The following is a 25,346-nucleotide window of genomic DNA, read 5'->3' as shown; positions in this document are numbered from 1 at the left end:
TTTGTGTCGGTGATGCATGTCTCCACTAGGAGCACTTGTACCGATTGTACTGTCAGTTTGGAGCATTGTGGGATGGCTTCTGAAAGTCAGTAGTAGTCGATGTAAGCAATGCAGTGTCTACATTGACACTGCGTTGACCTCACTACATCGACATTGACTCTACGCCTCTCATGGAGGTGGAGTTAAAAGTTGGCGTAGTGGGATAGTTACATCGGTGGGAGCAAAATTTTAGTGTCAACACTTCCATAGGTAGGTCGATGTAAGTTGCCTTGCGTTGACCTAAAGTGTGTAGTGCAGACCAGGCCCCAGAAAAGCAGCCAAGAAGTAAATGGGCCATGGAGACGAACTGATCCTTTCACCGCTACAGCACCCAGCACAGCGGGGCCCTGATTCTGAGTGGGGCCTCTGAGCACTACACTGATATAACTAGTAATAATTAATTAAACGAGGAATAATATCAGGATGGGAAAACTTGCGCTGTGCAGGCCATGCTGTTCCTGTTTGGGATAAAGGATTCCAGTCATCAAGGCTGCCTCTAGTTCCTTTCACCAGCATTGAATTTACTTAAGGACAATTAATTAATTAATTACAAAAACCAAACAAGCCCCTTCCTGCCCAGCCACCTGTGATGACAACTTACAGCTTGAGTTTTATCACACTGGGCCTGATCCTGAGCCACTTGGCTTTGCTATTGATTTCAGTGGGTGCAGGATCTGGCCCAGCATGAATTGAAACAGCTGCATGGAAAATGGGTTTCCTGATGACAAAGGTAATTTGAACTCTTGTATACAACAGCATTAATGGTTACTGCAGCACAGTGATGCTCCCTGCACAGGCAGCCTTCACAGAACTGATGCGATGCATAATGTCTGGCTGCTGGGGAAATGCATGAGGCTATCTGCAATGTTCAGTCTGGGGCATCTGGATGGGTGAGACTGGAAAAGCAGTCCTGGGGAACAGGTACAGAGAACTTATTAAATACCACGCACATGCCCCGCTGTTCTATTCTGTCTCCTTTCATCCTTAGGGCCTGGCAGCTAAAAAGAAACCCCAAACAAACCTATGCTCATCAGCTGTTTTTTAATTATGCTTCAAGATCTGTCTGTTCCTTTTCTGTGCCCCAGTTCCTGCTGTAAACTCCTCTGGGTTACAGCAAATTAGTGCTCTCTCTCTTTGTGCTAACTTATATTTTAAACAGTGAGATATCACTTTTAACTAAAATAAAACCTTCTGAAAAATCCAGTTGTGGTTTCCACAGATAGAAGGAAATTAACAACAAAACACTTTCCCTGCATAAGATATTGTGCTCCCTTCTTAAAATAAAGGAGGCGATTGCCCTCAAAAGGAGATTGATAGCTACCTTTTATTTTTTGGCATTTGAGATTTTAATTAGGTTAGTGGTTAACACTGCAGGTGATCTGGGGCCTGTTCCTGGACCTAAAATTATTCTCCCCAGTCTACCAGGAACAGTGGACATTAACATGCCGGGTGGAATGGAATGTCCTCACTCACTGAACACTCAGCTAAGGAACCCCAGTGACAGGATATAAAGATGGGGTTAGTTTATGATACCTGCACAGCCTTCGGCTGAATAGAGGTGCTTAATTCAGGGCAGGCTAAAACTCAATGGGCAGAGAAAAGGGCTGAATGGAATTGAGCCACCACAGATATTAAATGCACTTATCCTCTGGTTCAGCACTGGTTAACCTCAGCTGGTGGTTTTTTTGTCTTAAAAGCCCCAGCTCCCGGAGTCATGTTATTTAACGAGCTGCTTGGCTGTCATTCATCCCGGCTGCAGACGTAGGGCTGCCACCTTTGAGGTGCAAACGCCGGGATGTTCCTGAGCTCATAAAAGTGGACAGGCAGCTGTGTGTGTCCCAAGCATCTTTACAGACAGCTACTGCACCAAAAAAAGGGGCGATGGTGGGGACACCTGGACCGGGGGCACCCCCGGTGTGGAGGAAAGCTGGGAAACGGGTCCCGAACCCCAAAGGTTTCCTTTTCTTTGACAGCCTCCTGGATCTCGAGCCCAGCTCACCACGGCCGGGTGAGGGGGACACACCCCAGAAGAGGCTGCAGTGACCAAGGCGGGACTGGAGGAGGGCAGCTCTGGAGGGTGCTAGATTTTGGGGGGCTGGCTCTAGAACGGAGGGGAGCTGTGTGTGTGGGGGGGGGGGCTGCAGCAGGTTCTAGACCCGGGAGCCTCTTCCGTCCCCGCCCAACACGACACCTAGGCCCCCCCGCCCCTCGTGCACGCGCCCGGCCCGCCTTCAGGCGGCGGGTGAGGAGCCGCGAGCCGGGCGCGCGCGCGGCGGCGCTCTCTCTCTCTGGTTCGGAGCGGCGGTTTCGAACGGGGCGCGCGCGCTCTCGTCGTCACGCCGTTGCGTGCGCCCTCCCGCGGCGGTGCGTGACGCCGTGACGCGCGCGCCCGCGCGCGCAACGTCCAACCCCTGGCCCCTACCCCGCCCCGCCCCCTCCCCACTCACTCCCTCACTCACTCTCTCTCCTGTCGGGAACGCGCCGGGCCGCCCCTGGCTCCCTCCTTCCCTCCCGGTGTCGCTCGGTGCCGCCGCCGCCGCCGCGTCGCTCGCTGGCCGGGCGGAGAGCGCGGCCCGCTCGGTGGGTCCCCGCTGCCTCAGGCCCCCCTCCCCCGCCCCGCCATGCCCGAGAAGCGGCCCTTCGAGCGGCTGCCGGCCGAGGTGTCCCCGCTCAACTACGGGCTCTGCCTCAAGCCCGACCTCATCGACTTCACCTTCGAGGGCAAGCTGGAGGCGGCCGTGCAGGTACCGCGGGCCGGGCCGGGCCGGGGGGCGCTAGGCCTTGGGGGGGGGGCCGGGCTGGGCGGCGGCCGGGCAGGTACGGGAGGGCGGGGAGGTAGGGGCCGGGCCTCCGAGGGACGGGGCCGGCCGGAGAAAGAAGCGTGGCGGGGGGGGAAGCCGCCGGGCCGGGGCTCAGAGAAGCGGCAGGGGGCCGGCCACGGCCAGGCCCGGGTGTGGGGGGGAGGGAGAAGGAACGTCCCGTGGGGGGAGGGGGCCTTGGGTGCGGGGGGGCCTGGTGGCGGGGGGGTGCGGGGTGACCACGCGCTGGGGCCCCGCCCCGTTCCCAATCATTAAGGAACCTTTGCGTCTCGTGGGGATGGGGGGGGCCGCGTGTGCGGGGGGGTTGGGGGAGCAAGTGTATGTGTGGGGTGGGGGAGCGCTCTCCTATTGGGGGCCTGTGTGTGGGGGGAGGGGGAAGGTTAGGGGAGCGCTTCCCCCGGTGGGGGGATGGCTGAGGGAGGAAGACCCAACCTAGGGGCTGTGTCTGAAGGTCACCCTTTAGTTTTCCCCTTTGGGGCTCTGTATGGGGAGGGTCGTCCCCTCCATTTGCTCTTAGCTGCCTCCCCCCTTTCTTGGATATTGCCCGGTTCTCTTCCATTTTTTTTTCCTCCCCAGTGTTTCCTTTCAGACTCAAAGAATCCAAGCTGTGTGTGTGAAACATCCGATAGTAGTACCAGTGCTAGGCAAATAGGTTAAAACCATAGTAAAGAACAGAATGATTAGACACATAGATGAATACAATTTGTTGGGGAAGAGTCAGCAAGCGAGGCTTTTGTAAAGGGAAATCATCCCTCACCAGTCTATTAGAATTCTTTGAGAGGGGGTCAGCAAACATGTGGACAAGGGTGATCCAGTGAATATACCATACTTGGACTTTCAGAAAGCCTTTGACAAGGTCCCTCACTAAAGGCTCATAAGCAAACTAAGCAGTTGAAGGATAAGAGGGAATCCTCTCCCGGATCAGTAACTGGTTAACGGACAGGAAACAAAGAGTAGGAATAAATGGTCAGTTTTCACAATGGAGAGAGGTAAATAGTGGTGTCCCCCTAGAATCTGATCTGTACTGGGCCCAGTGCAGTTGAACCTATTCATAAAAGATTTGGAGAATGGGGTGAACAATGAGGATGCCAAAGTTTGCAGATGATACAAATTACCCAAGATAATTAAGTCCAAAGCACACTCTGAAAAGTTACAGAGGGATCTCACAAAACTGAGTGACTGGGCAACAAAATGGCAGATGGAATTTAATGTAAATGCAGAGCAATGTGTATTGGAAAACATAATCCCAGCTATAATACAAAATGTTGGGGTCTAAGTTAGTTGCTACCACTCAAAAAAGAGATCTTGGAATCATAGTGGCTACTTCTCTGAAAATGTCCGTCAAACATGCCATGGCAGTCAAATAAAACTAACAGTGTTAGGAACCATTAGGAAAGGGATAGATAATAAAACAGTAAATATCATAATGCCATTATATAAATACATGGTACGCCCACACCTTGAATAATCCATGCAGTTCAGGTCTCGCCTCATGTCAAAAAACTTGTATTAGAATTGGAAAAGATGCAGAGAAGGACACAAAAATGATTAGAAGTATGAAACAGTTTCCATATGAGGTGAGATTTTAAAAAGTGGGACTGTTTGGCTTGGAAAAGAGACAACAAAGGGGAGATACAATAGAGGCCTGTAAAATCATAAATGGTGTGGACAAAGTGAATAAGGAAGTGTTGTTTACTGCTTCACATCGCACAAGAACCCGGGGTCATCTAATGAAATTAATAGACATATTTAAAACAAATAAAAGGAAGTACTTCTTCACACAATGCACAGTCAATCTGTGGAATTTGTTGCCAGGGGATGTTGTGAAGGCCAAAAGTATAACTGGATTCAAAAAGAATTAGATAAGTTCCTGGAGATAAGTTCATCAGTGGCTCTTAGCCAAGATGGTCAGGGATGCAACCTCGTGCTTTGGTTGTCCCTAAGCCTCTGATTGCCAGATGCTAGGATGACAGGGGATGGGTCGCTTCATGATTGCCCTGTTCTGTTCATTCCCTTTGTAGCATCTGGCATTTGCCACTGTTGGAAGACAGGATAATGGGCTTTAGGAGGTGAGTGAAAGGCTGTGAATGATAGTGAATCTTGTGACTTGGCAGGAAGATGATCAGTGATGAGTACATTTGCATCATGTGGAAGAAATATTGAAATTCTACATTTGGTGGTTCTCCTTTAGCTCAAGCACTAGAGATGTTCTGCTACTAGGATATTAGGGTCTTATTCAAGCCCAGGGCTGGCTTTGGAATTTTGGAAGGCCTCCATTGAGCTTGTACTTGGTGGGTTTTATTCCCTTTGAAGTGCTTTTAAGGTTAAAGATTGATCAATGCGTTTAGAGTGAATGCATCAAATAGTGAAGAAAAATGTAAAGTAATGTGAATATTCTGAAGATACGCCTATTCATTTCCTGAGAATCCTAGGTCTTTGTGTAAGTACCAAGTTACAACTGTTTTAATACATAGGCACTGATTTTATAGGTCTTGGGTCTTCCAAATTATTTGGATTTGAATTGAGAGTGATAACTGGGCCTCCCCCTTCACCACCACCTCCTGAAGGGGCAATATCAGGATTTATTAACAAGAACTCCAGTGCTGGCAATGGCTATACAGACAGTAGTTTGTGCTAAAGAGTTAAAGAGAAATACTTTCTGACTGGAGGTTGAATAGTATAATACTGACACCTGAATGAATCACTGAGTTACCCATTTGTTTATGAATGCTTTTGCTACGGTGTTCCTCAAGTGTCTATTTTCTGTCATTTGGTATCCTCAGTAGTGAGCTGTTAGAATCAGTAATAAATATATAATTCAACTACCCTTTTAAGACTAAGATTAAAGGTCAGCATCCAATCTGTGAGATTGGTTTTTTTGCATTTGTAGCAGTAACCAGGATTTGGTGGCCTTTTGCACAGTATTTCTGTTGGTGACAATTCTGCCCTGAGCGTTTGAGGCTCAAATAAGTGTTGTGCTTGAAGTCTTGGTTTTGGAACACCAGACTTTTACAACCTTCTAAGCATGTAAACAGATGAATAAAAAACTTTGCATTTACTTCACAGAAGTAAATATAACACTTATACAAGTTCCCTTCATGTCAGTATCAGAGAGCAGAACCTTTTATGATTCAATAGATAAGATTGTGTGGCGATTGTTGACTGACACGATTTCAGAGTCTTGAAAATTATCAATACTTATTTGGAGTTTTTAATTTTGGCACTTCATTGTTAGATTTTTTGTGTTAAGAAAGCTTGGCCCTCTTTAGGTTTGCTTGTTATCTGCTCCCTTATCAAGAATCTACAATATTATGATCTATCTCTTGATAAAGCTAAAGTTTATGACCATGTGAAACTAACATCTTGTTCAGAGTAGTGACTGAGCGTGTTAATAACTATAGCTTAAATAGTAAGGTTTCTGTTTGGTTATTCAAGATTACTTTTAAATGCTACAATTTAGCATTAAACAAATATATCATAATTATAAGTCTGTAGGGTTCCATAACAGTCATATAAACTGACAATTTATAATGCATAACACTTATATCACACTTTACAAAACATTGATCCTTAAAAGCATCCTGCAAGATAGTTCATTTGTAATCCACCATTTTATAGATGGGGAAGATAAGATGGGCTAACTGATGCTGCTGAAGTCAGAGAACATGTCTACACTGCAATTAGACACCCAAAGCTGGCCCATGCCAGCTGGTTCTGTCTAAAGGACTGTTTAATTGTGGTGTAGATGTGGGCTCAGGCTACAGCCTGAGCTCTGGGTCCCACCCACCTTGCAGGGTCCTGGATCCCGGGCTTCAGCCCAGCCCAGGCCTGAATGCCTACACCTCAGTTAAATAGCCAGTTAGCCTGAGCTCCACAAGCCTGAGCCAGCTGGCATGGATCTGCTTCAGGTGTTTTAGTTGCAGTGGGGGGCTCAAGCTCCTGCTTCTGTGTTCAGTTGGCTAATCACACTTTCTCTCAATGGTTCGGACTGTTGTGAGTACCTTTTAGTGAACTGTTTTAAATGAGCATAATTAAAGTTTATTCAGAAAAAATAGGAACTGCCAGGTAGTTAAGTCTCCAGTTCATGGAGGTGTCCCCCATTGTAACTATTCTAAGGATCCAGCCATCAACTCCAGCATGGTTGTTACTCAGTGTCTTGGTCAATTGAAGTCCTTTCTGTTTCCACATCCAGAAAGGCTTAACACTAGATGAGGAACAAAGAAGGAATATACTAACATACCCATTCTTCAGCAGCATCAAATTGAAAAGGCTAATCTGAGTTAGCATCAACAGAACTAATCAGCTGACTCCTAACATTCAAATTCTGTTTTAAGCCTATAATTTAAAGTTCGTAATGCTGTAGTGCCTCTGAACAATTACCTGTGAAGTTAAGGGTGTAACATCTTAGAGCTTTAGACAGAGTTGGGCAGCATGATTCTGCTAATTTTCACATATTGGAAATTGTATGCCATCATTTTAAGCATGGAGAATATCAACTTTTGATAATTCAGTTTTGTTGTGTATAAACTGCCAGCAAGTCATTTTGGCTGCACAATAGGTATCTTTTGCCTAAAAGACTGGCTGTACAATATAAAATGGATGGACCTTTTAAATCTCTCCTTTCCCAGTTCCTTCAATGTGTCTTCAGAATATTCTGTTATATTTAGCAATGTTTTAACCTGCATCTGTCGCTTTTTATAGCTTGCAAATGCAGTATCTGCCAGACTAGGGGAACACATGCATATTTGTCTGATCTTGTAGCACACTGATTAGGTATTGATTGATTGTGAAGTGTTGCATTTAAGATTCTGAAGATCCATCTTTATGAGTACAGTGTTCGTAGACCATCTCTTTTGGGGAAAGTCTTAACTTTTAGTCAGTCCAGTATGGCAGTTTGGATTTGTAGTACTTTATCTTTAATTTTCAAATTTAGATCTAAGTTAATGCACTTAGTTTGAATCCATTCATATTTCAGTCGGGGATCCCTGCTATATCTTACCCTTTTCATTCCTACTTCTTTTCAAAACTGGCAAAACCCCTTAATTCTGAGTTCTGTGTAGTGCTATAATTCATCAGACTAAATAGTTATCCTTTGTTATACATTAAAAACACATTTGCATAGGGATTTACTTGATAGAGATTGTATAAACTTAACATTTCTGAGGTGTATGAATTCTATAGGAAAATAGAAGCAAATGCAGTTTGTATTGTGAAATAGCTTTTTATACAAGAGCAATACTTTGTCTGACATTAGTAGATTTATTGCTTGGCTACCATAATCCAGTCTATATTCAGGTGAATGAAAAATATGGTTGCCTAGATAGAGATTAATAAATTAATAAACAGCTGCTGCTGTTCTCTCCTTGATATGATTTTTTAGTTCTCAGAAAAATCTCTGTGTATTTGTTTACATTCTAGGTTCTGAACTAGTTTTGTTTTCATATTTCTGGTTATTAAAATACTAATCAAACATTTGGCAGACTCTGAGGACTGAGTACAAGTTTCTTGGAATGTTATATTTAGAATAAATATCAGGCAAATTTAAATTACAAGGTTTTATTTATTAAATGTTAACAAACTACAGTACACAGCAAAGAGTCCATGTATTACAAAGTTTACAAGCTAAGATCTTAGCGCTATTAAATAAGAGTTTCTGATGAATAAACCATGAGAATGAAGTTCAGGTGGATTCAGATGCCATCAGAAGTCCCCAGATGTCTTGTTTTTTCATTGCCGTGAATAGCACAGAAATCCTAAAGAGGTTTCTTCCCATCTTTTCTTCTCCTGCTTCAGCACCTAATCAAAAACTTGTAAGAATCCTCAATTCATATTTGGAATAGTTATGAAAATATCTATATTCACAGGTTTCTGACTTTCGGAATTACGGTTCAGATGAGGTAATCTGTAATTGACTTCTTACCTTGTGTTAAATTTGATCTGAACTCCAGAAAGCCTTGGTGATGGGAGTTATAGAACAGTGTATGGAGGGGGGGAGGGGAAGGGAAGGGAAGGGATGACCCTGATTGCGTTTTGACCTTTTAAACTAAAACTATATATGAATATTTTAAAATAAATCTGAATTGAACGATAACATTTTTGACGGTTTCAGAGTGAAATCTTGCTGTGCTATCTAATTTTTCCCTTGTAATGAATTGTGGAATGGCTTGGCTTTTAGAGCTTTGGATGCAGTTGGGGCTTTCTGGTTAGCAAAGTAAATATACAGTAAATGCAGTTCAGACTTTATTGATTATTATGTAATGGAAACTATAAAAGGACTCTCTGAGCTAGCCTTCCTTGATGGTTGTTACTTAGCCTGTATGCAGTAATTGTCCACAGATTCACTGCCTTTCTTCCCCTGTTACTCAAGGACTCTGGACTGGACAGTGATCGCTATCCTTTGTGCTAAGGTAGTTTGATATGAATGATAGTCAGAGTATTAGTCTTTACCCACTTCAATTCTGAATGAGGTGCCTGATATGTCTAGTTCACTTCTATTTCAATGAAGTTGGTCATTTTTGCAGTGGCATGAACTTTTTATTTTAAATTGCTGCTGATTTACATGAATGTTCTGACTTCAGTGAAAGTATTATCTCTGAATGTTTTGATCTTTGAAAGGTCTAATCTGGACAATGAAAAGTAAAATTTCAGGTAGGCTTGGTCTCTGCCTCCTTTTTTGAGGGTGAAGTTTACAAACCCCTCCCAATTAATTGTGGATGCAATACAGTGAGTAGACACTCCTCCTCAGATATGTACACCATTTTGAAAATTAATCACTTAAGGAAAGCTTAAGAAAACAGTTAAATTTTAACTGGTAATTTTTAAAAGGTAAAATTGAACTGGCTTTGAGTTTGAGTTCAGTAGAACGATTATAACTGTTCTTCCTCTGAGAATGTGGAAAAGCAAGTGTTGTTTCCATTGAGACTTTATATGGTTGATATACCTGGGACATCAACAAGTCAGTTCAAGTTGATAACAGGAAAGAGGGGAAGCTTGTGCTTCAAAACATTAAGCTGGGGTCTCCCACTTGGGTTGATAGTCTCCTCTCCAGAGAAATAAGCATGGTCGTGTGGGGGGACTGAGATAGGGCTTCACTTTTCCTATTATTAGGCAACAGCCAGTGGCAAGATATTGGACAGACTGTTGGTCTGTTCCAGGATGGCTATTCCAGTGGGATCTGGTGGGTATTTAAATTCTGACACCCACTTCATCTCAGTTTTATTGCAAGTGTTTTAATTTTGGATATTGTTGGTCCTATAGTTACTACTTTTCTTCTCTCCATCTTTTTCTTGTACTGAATCCCTTTGATCAGCCTGATCTGTTTGAAGGGCATCTTAATTATGCTGTACAGCTATGTGGAGTGGGGGTGACACTTCACATATTTATAGTCTTTGAAATGAATGTACCGCATTCATCAAGAGTGCTTTTTGCCTTTTTAACTTGATTGAATTAATGAAAACTAACTACATGAGCAGAATAGCTGTATTCCAGAAAACAAGCTTATAAATTGTTTTTTCTAAGTATTAACTTAATGTTTAGCTTTTATTAAAAAGTATCAGTCTCCACAATGCACTATAAATGCCTCTTCAATTTGAGATTTAGGGTAGGGTAGAAATGGGTAAATGTTACATGTTTTGCATGGCTTTTATTTTCATTCTGCCTTGTTTTTAAAGATTGTTAAAGACTTATTAAAGATTTAGTTTGATTTCTACTTATTTTTAATAGAACGGGGGGTGTTTCTTAGGCTGAGAACCTGTTTGAATAATTTTTAACTGCGCTGCATAATTATAGCATCACAAGTGTACTCTATAATTCTTCGTGCATAGTCATATTAATGTGCTGATTTCTCCCGATATTTGTGGGGGCTGATAGAAAGTAAACATTTCACATGTTAACTGTTAACCTGATTCCTATAAATGTTTTCTAGTACTTTGCACCCTTTTGTAAAATTGGCTTGTGTTTACTGGAGGCAAGGGAAATCTAAAAATAGTGCATCCTCAAAGATTTGACTATGAAGTTGTCTCCAATCAATCCTAATCTCCTGTATTTCATGCAGTGTTCTAATGAAAACACTTCTGTGTGCTTAGGGCTATTCAGAACTTTTAAAGCCCAAGACTTGTTAACTTCGGCATTTTCTGGAGTTTGGGCAGCTGTATCATTCCATTTTTAAGATCTCAACTAGCTGAGGAATTTGGACTAGTAGGTTGAATAATAAGGGTCATCCAATTTAGTACCATTTAGAAAAAAGCTTCACACCATCTAGTTTTTTCTGAAAACCAGATTGACTATACTTTAATTTTTAAAAACCTAAATAAGAAATTACCTTTCATAATCTCAAGATGAAAACAGTGTTGGATATGAAGGTTATGTTTATGGGAGGGGATATAAAACCTAAGTTTTACCCTACATAGAAAAGATTAGGTCTTAGATTCACAAATCTTTGCCAGATCTAGTTCCTGTCACTTTAGCTGTTATATTTGTTTAGTTTCATTTCATGGAAATACGTTTCTTGGTACTTTGGTACCATATTAAATTTACTGGGTAACATTGCTGGTTTTTTATTGAACAGTGAAATTAAGACAACATATCAAAATCGGATGGAAAGAAAGATTCTCTATGCAATACACAGTTCAGTGGAACACACTGCCACAATGTGACTGAGGCAGAGCTTTGTAGTATTCACGATATAATTATACATTTATTTGTTAAAATATTTATAGTTACACTAGATAGTATAAAAACGTGTAAAGCATATTTGCCTCAGAACATAAGCCAGTCACTAACTACTTATGGTTAGGATAAAACTGCCTTAGTAGGTGTTTTGTGTAATTTTCTGTCATGCAGGCTTATACTGTCATGGGGCTTTATTCACTTTCTTTTGAATAATCTGTTACTAGCCACTATGGCAGATGAGTAGTTCCTAAAAATTTCCAGTTTTCTTTCATCTGGAATCTTTTACTCATTTTTTAGTGAGCTGGTATTTAATTTGGAAATCTCTCTATTCAAACTCTTGCACTGAAGTGAAATGTTGGAATAGAAAGGCACTTTACTATATTGATAGCTAGTCATTTTTAGAATAAAACAAAGTGTATATAGTCAGGAATTGTCAGAAGAGGACTTTTAACTAGAAGTTAAAGGCTACCCATTTAGCAGATGTTCCTGTGCTGTGAAGTTCTTATACATAAGAATGGCCATACTGGGTCAGACCAATGGTCCATCTAGCCCCTTATCCTGTTTTCTGACAGTGGCCAATGCCAGGTGCTTCAGAGGGAATGAATTGAACAGGTCAAGTGATCCTTCCTGTCGGCCATTCCCAGCCTCTGGCAAACAGCAATCCCTGCCTATCCTGACTAATAGCCATTGATAGACCAGTCATCCAGGAATTTATCTAGTTCTTTTTTGAACTCTGTTATAGTCTTGGTCTTCACAACATCCTCTGGCAAGGGAGTTCCACAGGTTGACCATGTGTTGTGTGAAGAAATACTTCCTTTTGGTTGTTTTAAACCTGTCTTATTAATTTCATTTGGTGACCCCTAGTTTTTGTGTTATGAGACGGAGTAAATAACACTTGCTTTTTACTTACGCCACAGCAGTCATGATTTTATAGACCTCTATCATGTCCCCACTTAGTCGTCCCTTTTCCAAGCTGAAGAGTCCCGGTCTTATTAATCTCTCTTCATATGGAAGCTTTTCCATACCCCTGATCATTTTAGATTTCCTTTTCTGTACTTTTTCCAATTCTAATACATCTTTTTTGAGATGGGGCGACCAGATCTGCATGCAGTATTCAAGATGTGGGCATACCGTGGATTTATAAAGAGGTAATATGACATTTTCTGTTTTATTATCTATTCCTTTCCTAATGATTCCTAACATTCTGTTAGCTTTTTTGACTGCGGCTGCACATTGAGTGGATGTTTTCAGAGCGCTATCCACAATGACTCCAAGGTCTCTTTCTTGAGTGGTAACAGCTAACTTAGACCCCATCATTTTATATGTATAGTTAGGGTTATGTTTTCCAATGTGCATTACTTTTCATTTATCAACATTGAATTTCATCTGCCGTTTTGTTGCCCAGTCACCCAGTGTTGTGAGAGCCCTTTGTAACTCTTCGCTATCTTGAGTAGTTTTATCATCTGCAAATTTTGCCACCTCAATGTTTACCCCCTTTTCCAGATCATTTATGAATATGTTGAACAGTATTGGTCCCAGTACAGGCGCCTGGAGGACACCACTATTTACCTTTCTCCATTGTGAAAACTGACTTTTTATTCCTGCCCTTTGTTTCCTGTCTTTTAACCAGCTACTGATCTGGGAGAGGACCTTTCCTCTTATCCCATGACTGCTTACTTTGCTTAAGAGCTTTTAATGAGGTACCTTGTCAAAGGCTTTCTGAAAATCTAAGTACACTATATCTACCATATCACCCTTGTCCATATGCTTGTTGACCTCCTCAAAGAATTCTAGTAGACTGGTGAGGCATGATTTCCTTTTACAAAAACCATGTTGGCTCTTCCCCAACAAATTGTATTCATCTGTGTATCTGATAAATCTGTTCTTTACTATAGTTTCAACCTATTTGCCTGGTACTGAAGTTAGGCTTATCGGCTTGTAAAATTGCCAGGATCTCCTCTGGAGCCTTTTTTAAAAATTGGCATCACATTAGCTATCCTCTAGTCATCCGGTACAGAAGCTGATTTAAATGATAGGATACATACCATAGTTAGTAGTTCTGCATTTCACATTTTAGTTCCTTCAAAACTCTTGGGTGGATATCATCTGGTCCTGGTGACTTTACTGTTTAATTTACCAGTTTGCTCCGAAACCTCCTCCAGTGACACATCAATCTGGGACAATTCCTCAGATTTGTCACCTAAAAAGAATGGCTCAGGTTTGGGAATCTCCCTCACATCCTCAGCCATGAAGAACGATGAAAAAATTAATTTAGTTTATCCGGAATAACCTTATCTTCCTTGAGTGCTCCTTTTAGCATCTTGATTGTCCAGTGGCCCTACTTCTGATGTATTTAAAAAAAATTTTTTTGCTGTTACTTTTTGAGTCTTTGGCTAGTTGTTCTACAAATTCTTTTTTGGCCTTCCTAATTATATTTTTACACTTTATTTGCCCGAGTTTATGCTCTTTTCTATTTTCCTCAGTAGGTTTAACTTCCACTTTTTAAAGGACGCCTTTTTGCCTCTAACTGCTTCTTTTACTGTGTTATTTAGCTACAGTGGCACTTTTTTAGTCCACTTATTATGGTTTTTAATTTGGAGTATATATTTAGATTGAGCCTCTTATTATGGTGTCTTTAAATAGTTTCCATGCAGCTTGCAGGGATTTCACTTTTGGCACTGTACCTTTTAATTTCTGTTTAACTAACTTTCTCATTTTTGTGTAGTTTCCCTTTCTGAAATTAAATGCTGCCATGGTGTAGTGTAATTTTTAAATACTGTTGAAAGTGTATGACGTTTTATATCATCTTCAGTAATTTTATTCTCTACTTTTATGGTAATCCGTTATTGTGCTTACTAACTTCTCTAAGTATTTATTATTTGTGTGATGGGTGTGCTTAGAAGCTCCAGTAATGGTCCAGGTCTCCATTGTTCTAGGATACTCTACAAATTTATAACAAATCCTGCCCCAAAGAATGTATAATGTAAATAATCATAAATAGGATGAAATGGTCTGAACAAAGTGTAAATGTGCATGTTCTAGTCAATGATTTTATGGAGGAAAAAGAGGATATGGTGACATATTTTTTCTTAGTAGCTACTTTGTTGAAATATTTCATCTAATTCCAAATGACACATGATGTCAGATTAAATGAAAATACAAAGTGAATACCAAGCAATAGTGTTAAAGGGGAATGTGTACGAGCCTTTGATGACACTTGCTGATAGAACTTCTTTTGCAGGTGAGACAGGCAACCAATCAAATTGTGATGAATTGTGCTGACATTGACATTATTACAGCCTCCTATGCACCAGAGGGAGATGAAGGTAAGAACTATTCTTGATGCAGTTTATTACATGTTCTTTCACACTGCTTTGACACTGGAAGTGCCATCACTTACAGGATGAACATCCGTCACAAGAGTTTCTTAGCTATTGTACCATAACTCTTAACTTAGTCTACTTTAGTCTGCTGTGGACAGATTTTAAATGTGTAATGTAGTGGATGTTCTTAATTTGATTTGCAGATTCTTCATTGGGACTCCTAGTTCTGAAATGGGGAAAGAATCCAGAGGGAAAAATATGGTAAAAGTTGGGTAGTAGGTAGATACTACTTTGCCAACTCTGAATAGGAAAGTGGGGAAAAAAGAAGAGGTAGATACTTCCTCTTTCCATATCAGGGATTCAAAAGGGATGCAAAGAAAGAATTCCTATTATTGGCGCATATATTTAAATGGGTAAGTGAAAGAGCTGAGATTTATGTATAATTCTGTGCTTTTAGAGTTTAGGAGTTAGTCCAAAAATGAAGTTTAATTCCTCTACACACTGTGTTAAAAAGAAAATTAGTCTAGTTTCAACTTACACAAAAAAAGAGATTTAGAGTTGCAGTTGGAATTCTGCGTTGTTGTGCTTTGTCATTTCAGCTCAGGGATGTTTAAGGTTAACTGTTCTGACACCCTGTTATTCATTTATATAACACCATAGATGCACACAACATAGTGAGACATGGTCAGTACCTTGAGTTGAGTGCAGTTCAGCACAAATGACCAAACATGGGGTAACAGTTCAGATAAGGGAGGTGTGGTGGAATCAATGGAGAAATCAGTGTAGGAAAGATTCATGGGCAAAATAGGTTTGAAGGCGGGAAGAAGGCACTTAGTAGATGCATGTGAGAGTGTCCCAAGCACAGAGGCAACATGATTAGAAAGCATGAATTTACATGGGTGGGAAAGACAAACAGGAGCATTAAGAGATCACAGTTGGGAGGAAATAAGTAGAGCCCTGCAAATCTGCGGATATTTGCTTTATAGCCGCAAATGAGCATATCAGCAGACCCTTTTTGCGGATTGTGGATGGATGTGGATCCAAATTTTATGTCTAAACCCCTGCAAATCTGTGAATATCTGATCATTTTTATCCACGTAAGGCACTAGAAATAAGAGCAGGGAAAAGTAGAGATGAGATTCCATAGGGCCTTAACAGTGAGGACTGGAAGTTAGAATTGATATAGAAAGACAGAAAGCTGGTGAAGAGATTCATGATTACAATGCATGAAATGTGGTCAAGATGGTGAGAGAAGATGATTTCAGCAATAGTATTTTAAATAGACTGGAGGGAGGAGAGAAAAGGTATAGTAATCCAAGCATGAGATGACCAAGGTGTGGACAATATAGTCCTTGATATAGAAACACTTTGTTTACTCTGCAGTAGTTTTGTAAAATAAGGGGAGTTAAGGATGTTTTAATAACTTGTGTGTGAGATCTTAATTTTTTTATGGAATCTATAAGAGTACAAACATGATAGCAGCTATTTTGCCCATTGTGTAAGAGTAAATTTTAAATCCTCTGGCCAGTAAAAATCCTCTGCAGAACTGTCCTGAGAGAATGCTGTGATAGTGATGTCATGAAGCATTCCCTTAAAATTTGGCTATAAATAAGATGAACTCCTGTGGGTTTGGATTTGAGGAAGAAGTTCCTTTAAATAGGTTTATATTTTCCTACAGTGTCTTCAGTTGTTGGATAAATGAAAGGGAGTTGGAGGGATGGGATCCATTACTTTTTCTTTTTTTTTTTTTTAAAACACTTAAGAAAAATTGAAGCTTAAAATTCTGACTAGGTTTAGATAGGGAAAGCTTAAGTTGCTTTTGCAGTGATGTACCAGGAAAAGATTTACAAAAGTGTCCATTATGTGTCTGAAGTGCAGGTTTTTGTGTGACTAAAGGAACATCCACGAGCAGGCTTTTTTTTTTTTTAAATTGGTTTGATTTTTATCTTCAGTGTGGTGATGCTTTTCTGCAAACATCAGGAAAATAACCAGAGGATCTTCCAGCCTTGGCTGTGAACAGCTGAATAGTGCCCAGGCAGATAGAAATCTGTGCTGTAAGGAAGTAGCATTCAATGGGCATGTTTTGAGAAAGTGGAACTTGCTGCAGGAAATGCAGTGGGCAGTAAAAGAACAAGGGCATGGCTCAGGGAGCATTGTCAAGCAATTTGGAATCTGTCCATTCAGCGTTGAGAATGCGGTGCTGGCTGTTCTGGATGCAAGGTTTAATTCGAGCTGTGGGGCTGTGCCCGGACTCTCCGATCCTGTATAGATTTCACAAACATTTTATCCCCAGGACAGCATTTCACACTGTATCGTTAGGGATCTTTAGTCTCATTAGAAACACTGAATTACTAGGCACTCCTGAAGCTATGCATTATGCTGGTCAGGAGGAGGTGAAGAGAGTGATGACATGGCAGAAGATGTAGAATGTATCCTACCTAATACCACTTCATGCACATGCTGACACTTGAAAAGTCTGTTCAGGTACTGGGGAAATGGCAGGAGCAAGTGGGAGAAGCTGAATCACATCACCAAAAACCTTGTCTTCCCCCAAAATTGAAGTAAAGGCCAAGACATTTTAAAATTTTGCATCTCCTGTTTTTAGTTATTGCCATCCATTTGCCATACTCTAAGATGAACCTGGTAGACTTCCCTCTGATGTCCATTTTGTACTTTTTCAGAGTTGGTATCCTTATTGGATAGCTTGGAAATACCAATAGTGGAACTTAGTACAGAGAATTATCATTTAAAATAATTGTACGTTCTGTCCCTCTGTAGTTTTCAGAATCAAGTAAAACTGAAAAGAAATTTCTGTGGCTAAGACACTTCATCCTGCATTTTAATTATCTTGAATGTGGTTTTAAATCTGTCTGGATATGCACACTGCTCTTAAACTGCAGCAGTGTACAGCTTTGTTACATAGAAAATGTATCCCTAGCAGGTTTCTTATCCTCTGGCTGTTTCTTTATAGGGTTAAGGCATTTAATTCAGTTTGGTAAGCTGCCAAATAGTAATGGCTTTCAAAGTAAAATTGCATGGAATTGGCAGACCATTTGTAGAGGTTCTTTTCTGGACCTGTTGGCATTACTTAGAAGTCTGTCTTATTGGTGCTGCTATTGTGATAATGTGCGTTGCTTTTACATGGTATTTGTATGACTGAGCACAAACGCAAAACACAGTACTAGAAAGAGATGAAAATATAAAACCAATCAATTGAGTTTTTGCTACTAATACAAACATTTTTACAAGGGTCAATATAAACATTGTGTATTAGATTTTAAAACAAGAATTATAGGAATCTTTGGCCATATCTGCACTTACAAGCTTACCGCAGTACAGCTGTACCACTTGAGTGCTTATGTAGCCACGTTACACTGACCGGAGAGAGCTCCCCCATTGACATAATAAAACCAGCTCAACGAGCGGCAGTAGCTATGTCAGCAGGAGAACATATCTTGCCAACATTGCGCTGTGTGCACAAGTGCTTATGCCGGCAAAACTTAGTTGCTTGTGGGGGTTGGGGGAGGGTCACACCTCTGATGCAACAGAAGTTTTGCCGACATAGCCTTTGTAAGATCATTAAACTTTCTCCTTTAAAGGCTGCAGTGAAGAAGTGCTACCCATTTTAATTCTATACCTCGGGGGAAGAATTTCTGCTTGAGGTACATTGTTAAATGTGAGATGAGATAATGTTTTATCTCCTTTTAAAGAGTGTTTCTACTCTGAAAAGTAACAATGTAGAAGTAACATCTTCTTTTTCAACAGATCTGCTCCCCTTGTGGGTAGAGACAGGTCTGCTGACCTCAGTGAAGAACTGTTGTTGGGTTTTTTATTACTAATTCCTATAAGCCCTGCAGAGCCAGCACAGATATATGAGAGGGAGATAGATTCAACTGTGGCTCGTGCATCAACAAAACTTTTAACTGCAACTGAATTTGGGGCCACACTTTTCACTGTTACATATGTTTGGTGCATTTGAAAACAGGTATAACTGAGAACAAAATTTGGACTCCAGGATCTTCGTTATTGGTGGTGATGCATGAGTCAGGAATAATAGACGTTACTATGCAAAAGTGTTGACTACTGAAATATGAGAATAGTAATTGAAATTCTATCTGGTAGCTGTGGACTTGTTAGTTGGTACATGTGGCATTACACTGTGGAACCATGATGCTCAGTTTAGAATTACTTTGAATTTTCTATTTCAAACTCTTAAGTCACTGAAGTGAAGGTTCTTTCAAAACTGGATCATTTGCTGCCTTCTAGATTCCTGGGTCTGTACTTTTTTTTTTTTTTTTTTGGTGGTTGTGGCCTAATGTTTACTACACATGGCCATCTACCTCTGGTTAAGGTGGATTAGCCATATTACCTTTGTCCAAATGAATGGCCATGCTCAGCTAAATAAGGGATTAAGAAAACAAGTATAAGTAGTTGGCTCTTAAGTAAATTTCAGGGGATTGTTTTTCTTACTCATATTTAATATTGGATATTAAGTAGTTTGAATTCCCTACAAATTTGCATTTCAAGAAAGTGTGAAATTATCTGCTGAAGTCATAATCATTGACTAATTATTTTTCACCTTCATGTTATCTTGGAGAGCATTTTGGATATTTCACAGATTACAAGCAATTCGTTTATTAAAGACATTATGAATGTTGAGGTGCTCGGAGAGTAATAATCAGCAATTTCCGATGCATAATTGCAAACAGACATAGTGTGATCTATAAATTTACCAGACAATTGAGCATTACCCTTACATTTTAGCATTGCAATTTTTTTGTATACACTTTTTGAAAAAAATGTTGCCATGTGACTCATTTGAATTTTTTGCCGCTTGATGTTTGCCACTTCAGCCTTTTCAGTACCACAGGAAGTTAGTGAACAGTCACTGAGGATGTAGGACCCCAGATTAAGGCATTCCTAGATTCCCAGCTCCTGGAGTCAATATGATTACATCAGAATCTCAGCTGTCATTTACAAACACAAATTAAGTTTCTAGTAGTTGTGAGAGCTTGGCTATATGCAGGGATATCTGCTTGAGTCTGCAGATAATTTGAACGAGCTCTCAGAGGTGTGAACCACCTTGTGCCTTTCAGTGGACTGTTCACTTCAAAACCGAGTGCTCTAAAGTGACCTATCAGCAGCACCCTAATAGATGACTCTTTGTATGACCACAGGGGATCCTGGGCCATAGGGTATGTCTGCACTGCATAACTGAACTGGATGTTTGGCTCTCTGGTTACCCTAGCCTGAATATGAGGTGTTTCCACAGCAAAGCTTTACCCACATTACCATTTTATCAGTGTTTCTGCACTCGCTTTCCTCTGTCTGGGGGCATATCTGATTTGTGCTGCGGGATTCTTTCCCAGTTAATTGTATCAGTTGCGGGAGAACTTGTCTGTCTTTTGGAGGTGGAGAGGGGGAATTGTGGGGAAAGCATTGGAACACTATCAGCACTTTAGTGATCTTGTCCGTCCTCACTGCAAAGTGAGTGAGTTCTAAACCTTGGCTAAAGCAGTATGGGTTTTAACCCATGCCCCTATCTGTGCATGCAAGTACCAGTTCCAAGTGCAATTAATCATATGATTGAGGATTGTGTGTGTGGATGGTAGCAGGGTTTGGACAAAAAGGCATGTAGGAGCACACTCTAAGGCTATGTCTACACTGATGGCGACAAATTCACCGCCGTCAGATTGATTTTTCCAGTTTGATTGAGCGGCAGTGAAGACACGCTCAATCAATCCAGAAGTCGATTTAATAAAACCACCTCCCCAAAAAGCATAGTGCTTTGTCGACGGGTACACATTTCCTGTCAGCACAGCACTAAACAGAAGTTACGAAGTCGACGGGAGTTACGCAAGCTATGCAGAGTAGTTTGTGTAACTCCCGTTGACTGCCGCTGAATTTTGCCAGCAGTGTAGACCAGGCCTAAGACTACAATGCAGACACACCCACAGTGTGCTGAGGACCCTTGATTGCTTTAATCTGGACTTGATGGGATTAGTGGGATGCTGAGACACCTAAGAATTTTTGTAAAGGAGAAAGTAATGCATCTCTTAATTAATCCAGTTTCATAGAGACCAGTGAAATGATGTGAAAATGGCCAGAAAATGCTCTCCATAAATCACATTGCTGGAGGTCAGTGATTAATGCTGATGACTAAGGAGGTAAAAGATGTCATTTCATTTTTTAATGAGAATCAATCTCTTACATATGTGAAATTTAAACTCCACAAGAAGATAGATAAGGAGCCTTGAATTCTCTTTCTACACTGGCAGGTTGCTTTGGCACACCTTTACTGAAAAGCTGAGTTTTGTCCACACTGACAGGAACTGTGCTAGCTAGCAACAGTGTTTAAAAATAGTTCCCAGCATAGTTTTGAGAACTGTGCTTGTCAGGATTCCCAGCATGGTGGTTCTGAGTTTACCCGAATCATTTTATAGACTCCCTTCCCTGGAACAGATTAAGATTTTTAGTGAAGTGTGAATATAAATAAAGCTTAAAACATGGAACCCACTGACCCCATTTACCTGTGTATTAAAACATATTAGCCAAAACAACTAAAAATTATTTAGTTAACTTTTTATTTAGCCAACTTACTGTGCTGGGCTAAATCATACTAAGTGTTTGAATCTTCAGTTAGAATTGTCATGGTTTGTCCCTCTCCATCTTTGTCAGCAATTCTGTATGAGAGCCATTTCACCATGAAATTTTATATAGTGCTCAGTATGCTAGATGCTCTGCAGAGCAGGAACGTTCCTAGGAGCATGTGTTTAAAACCACTCAGCTAATATGTATTTTTTGTGAGTGTAGGTGGAGTCATAATATAAATATAGGCTTAGTGGTGGCTTGCTTCAGTTTTGAACTCTGTTGGCCAAAATCTGATGCCATTGAAATCGGTGGCAGAAATTCCCAAGGTGATTTCAGTGGGAGGAGAATGTGACTCTCTGCCATTATAAAGGCCCCTAGATATTTTTTCTAGGAAATTGAGCAGTGGAAACCAGAACCTCAAACCTGCTTTTTACAATTTAAGTGCTGTTAAACTCAGTGACAGTTGGTATTTAATATTTGATGCAGCAAACAGGATGTAGAATGTTTTGAAAGCCATTTGTGTCGATCCTACATTAATTGTATCACAGTTGTACTTAACTCATAAATTAACTGGTAGATAGTGATCCAAGGAGGTTCTTTAATTTTTAGCTCTGAAAAGACCACAGAAAGTCTTGTTTTCACTAGGGAAAAGTGTGTTTAATGCATCTTAGTGCATTGAGGTAAACCCTGTGAGAGGTAAGTGGGGGGAGAGCCTGGGGTTTAACTCAACCAGCTAGCATGTGTTAAAGCTACAACTGTCTTCTCTATCCTAGAATTTTAACACACTTTTCCCCCCCCGCAAGTGTGGACAGTGACCCGAATAAGCGTAGGGAAGCATCTTTTACAATCAGCTTGATTCCTAACATGTATAATTCTATCTTTAGCATTTGTCTGTATTCTCTCCCAAATACCCTAGATTGGACATACTGCATAAAATCTTTGGCCTGGATCTAGACTTTTATATTACATACTGAAATTTGGAATAATTAATTAATTGACATATCCAGCTGGCTACTGGGCAGTTTCAGGAATTACTGTGTAGAAGTGCAGTCAGCCATTTATGTAAAATACTGGATGTTCTCTGTAGAAAACTGATGTTAAATATATAGGGCCCCACATTTTGGAAGTTTTCCTGGATTCTTTTTTAATGCCTTTTTCCAAAGAAACTGAGAACTAACAACTTCTGCCTGTTTTCTCATACTGCTTGATCCAGATTATATACTAGTGTGCCAGTGCTGAACTCACCACCTTGCAGTTCCAAACCCTCTAACGTTAGTAAACTGCCAAAATTGTGCTGTTTTTTCAGGAGCCTTTGTATTCAGCTTCATCAGGAATTCCAGCAGCCTCTTGCAGCACTTATATTTTTGTTGTAAGCAGTTCTGTTAGGCACTTACAAAAATATTGTAGACCATCTTCTAAGGCTTAAGTACTTGTGGGCTGGATAATCACTAATTTATTCACACTTTGCTGGGTGTGAAAAGATCTTGGTAGTCTTGAATGGGCATTCTTAAAATCCTTAAAAATAGTGCAACTTAAAGTGTGATTAAACATGTTCTTGGGTTGATAGAAGTGCAATTATCTTTTGTGTATTTTAATATAAAAATGCATATGGAAGTCAGAGTTTGAGAGGCTGGGAAGAGACACTTGATTTGACACCAAGTCATTAATGATTTTGTTATGTGCATTTTGAAATATTAACTGAATAAATTTGTCTTTTGTTACCCGAATAGATTTAAATCTTTCTGCTATTTTAAAAATGTACGTTAACCAGAGGAAGTTTGTGATAGCAAGTGAGGCTGTTCTTTGGTCTTGTGATACTTAAGGCCTTATTTTCAGAATTGCAGAGCACCCACAACATTCATCAAAATCAATGGATGCTGGGAGTGTACATCCCTTCTGTACAATCAAGTGCTAAGGCCCTGTGCACATTACAATGGAAACTAATGTTGGAAGCAACCCTGTTTAAACATCGTTACTAATCATAGTGTTAGACCCCATTTGCCCTACACAATTTACCATGTTTATCTGCTTGTATTAACAAGGTTTCTTCCTGTGCAAGCAGAAAAATAAAACCACGGGTGGTTGTGTTTTAGTTATGTATCTATCATGATTAAAACAGTTGCCCAATGTTTTTTCTGTACAAGCAAGAAAATTTTTAAAACCGTATCACAGCAATTTGTCGATGCATAGCACAATTGTTTTGTAGTGATTTAGAGTCTGCAGGAAAAAACTAAAGAAATTAAACGTTTGGTGTCAAATTTGGCAATGATCTGCATGCCTTATGCATACTGTTAGGTATTTCCCTAGGTTCAGTAGGATGGAGTTATGAATCTGCAGTGACATTGAGTCCTTGACTTCATGATCAGGCCTCAGTTACAGGTTGTAAAAAGGCTATTGCTTTGCCCTTTATGGAGAGCTTAGGGTTCTTTCACTGAATTCTGATCCAGACCTTCCACTTTGATTTCTTAGCTCTTTATTTTAGCCTCTGTCCTCAAGCTGGCTCACAGCTGGTCAGCTCAGCATCACTTGTTGGCCCCTGTGGTGGATAATGTACTTTCCAGACAGCTTGACAGAGAAATATCTGAGGCAGATGTTCAGTCTCTTCCTCCTCATTTGACAGATTGTAGGTGCTCTATGTTGTTACACCAGGTTTGTTTTCCGTTGGAATCTAAAGATAGCAAGGGTCAAAATCCAGTGAGTCTTATTTAGTGATGTAATTGGCAACCAGTTTAGCTCCCTCATGTTACCCTGAAGCTTATTACTGTGCCTTGTTCTTCAGACCTCCATATACCTGAAAGTCCTACAACATTCTGTCTAGTATGCCTCAACCTACAGCTTGCTGGTAATGGCTCTTTTGCTTCCTCCATCTTTTACAAAACTAATCAAAGAGAGGAACCTAATCACTTACCCTCCGGATGAATTTGGTGAACCTTTGGCCAGAAGATATTTCTCCTGTCTTAATATCCCAGAACTGTTTTTAGTTGAATTCAGTGGTTTGAGCAGAAGAGCATAGACTATTTAAAATAACGGAAGAGAAGAGTGTAAACTACTAGACTAAAATTTAAACACATCAGACCATTAAACTATCGTTTTTCTCTTGGAATTGAGTCACTGCTATATTTCTTTCCACTTATAATTGTTTTATAGTGAGGGTTTGTTTTGTTGAATTATCTCACCATTGCAATCATTGCTGATAAATCCCTGAGTAAAAGACCATGGAGCCAGCAGTTAAGATTTAATGCATTCATGCAATTTTTACGTTTTGTCAACGGAGATTGGTATTTACTCTGCATGACTTTTAAGCTGAAATAATACACCATTTTAAAAACTGTAGCAACATTTCTTCCCCTAATATTTTATACTAGAGTAAACTAAAGCACATTTTCAGTAAACAGTATTCCTGTAAAAGGAGTTCTTCCTGACAGTTCCTGGTTTGACAAAATTAACTTGGGTGTACTGAGGCTGTATCTAAAAATGCATGTCTGGAAAATACCATCTTGTCACAATATATAACCCTAGAAAAACAGGTCATTCTGTAGTGCTTCAAAATTAAACTCTGTTGTTTCTAGACATATTTCATAGTGATTCAAGGATCCACGTAATGAGAGAATGGATACTGTGGCATGTTCCTCTTTTAATGTGTTCATATCTGACATGTCACATCACAGCAAATTTCTTCTCTCACCCTTTTCCTTATTTCTGTTGTTCTTTAAGAAATTAATACCTTAGAATATTAAGCAAATGTGTATTAGTAAATCCACAACTCTGCATCAGTGTATAACATGCTGTGCATGCATGTAATATGTTGAATGGAAATTGACCAGCTCAGAACATTGGGCAGATTAAAAATAGTGTTCATCTGTTGATTACATACAGCTCTGAATTTCTCAAAGCTTGTTAGTGA

General features: G+C 40.3%; 1 protein-coding gene across 1 annotated transcript in view; it reads left to right on the top strand.

Annotated features, from left to right (window-relative positions):
• The first annotated feature begins 2,497 nt into the window (after window positions 1-2,497).
• The window catches only part of NPEPPS (aminopeptidase puromycin sensitive), a 58,751-nt gene continuing 35,902 nt past the window's right edge, over window positions 2,498-25,346 (top strand). Inside the window, exons 1-2 of the mRNA XM_067541165.1 lie at window positions 2,498-2,783; window positions 14,770-14,854. Coding sequence (XP_067397266.1) covers window positions 2,661-2,783; window positions 14,770-14,854 — 208 coding nt within the window. The 5' untranslated portion in view covers window positions 2,498-2,660. The remainder of the gene's footprint in view (window positions 2,784-14,769; window positions 14,855-25,346) is intronic.

This window comes from Emydura macquarii, unplaced genomic scaffold (assembly GCF_026122565.2).
Source record: "Emydura macquarii macquarii isolate MOO-44397 ecotype Brisbane River unplaced genomic scaffold, CSIRO-AGI_Emac_v2 contig_629, whole genome shotgun sequence".
Taxonomy (NCBI): Eukaryota; Metazoa; Chordata; order Testudines; family Chelidae; genus Emydura; species Emydura macquarii.
Note: the sequence above shows the minus strand (reverse complement) of the source record. Positions and strands in the feature narration are given on the sequence as shown.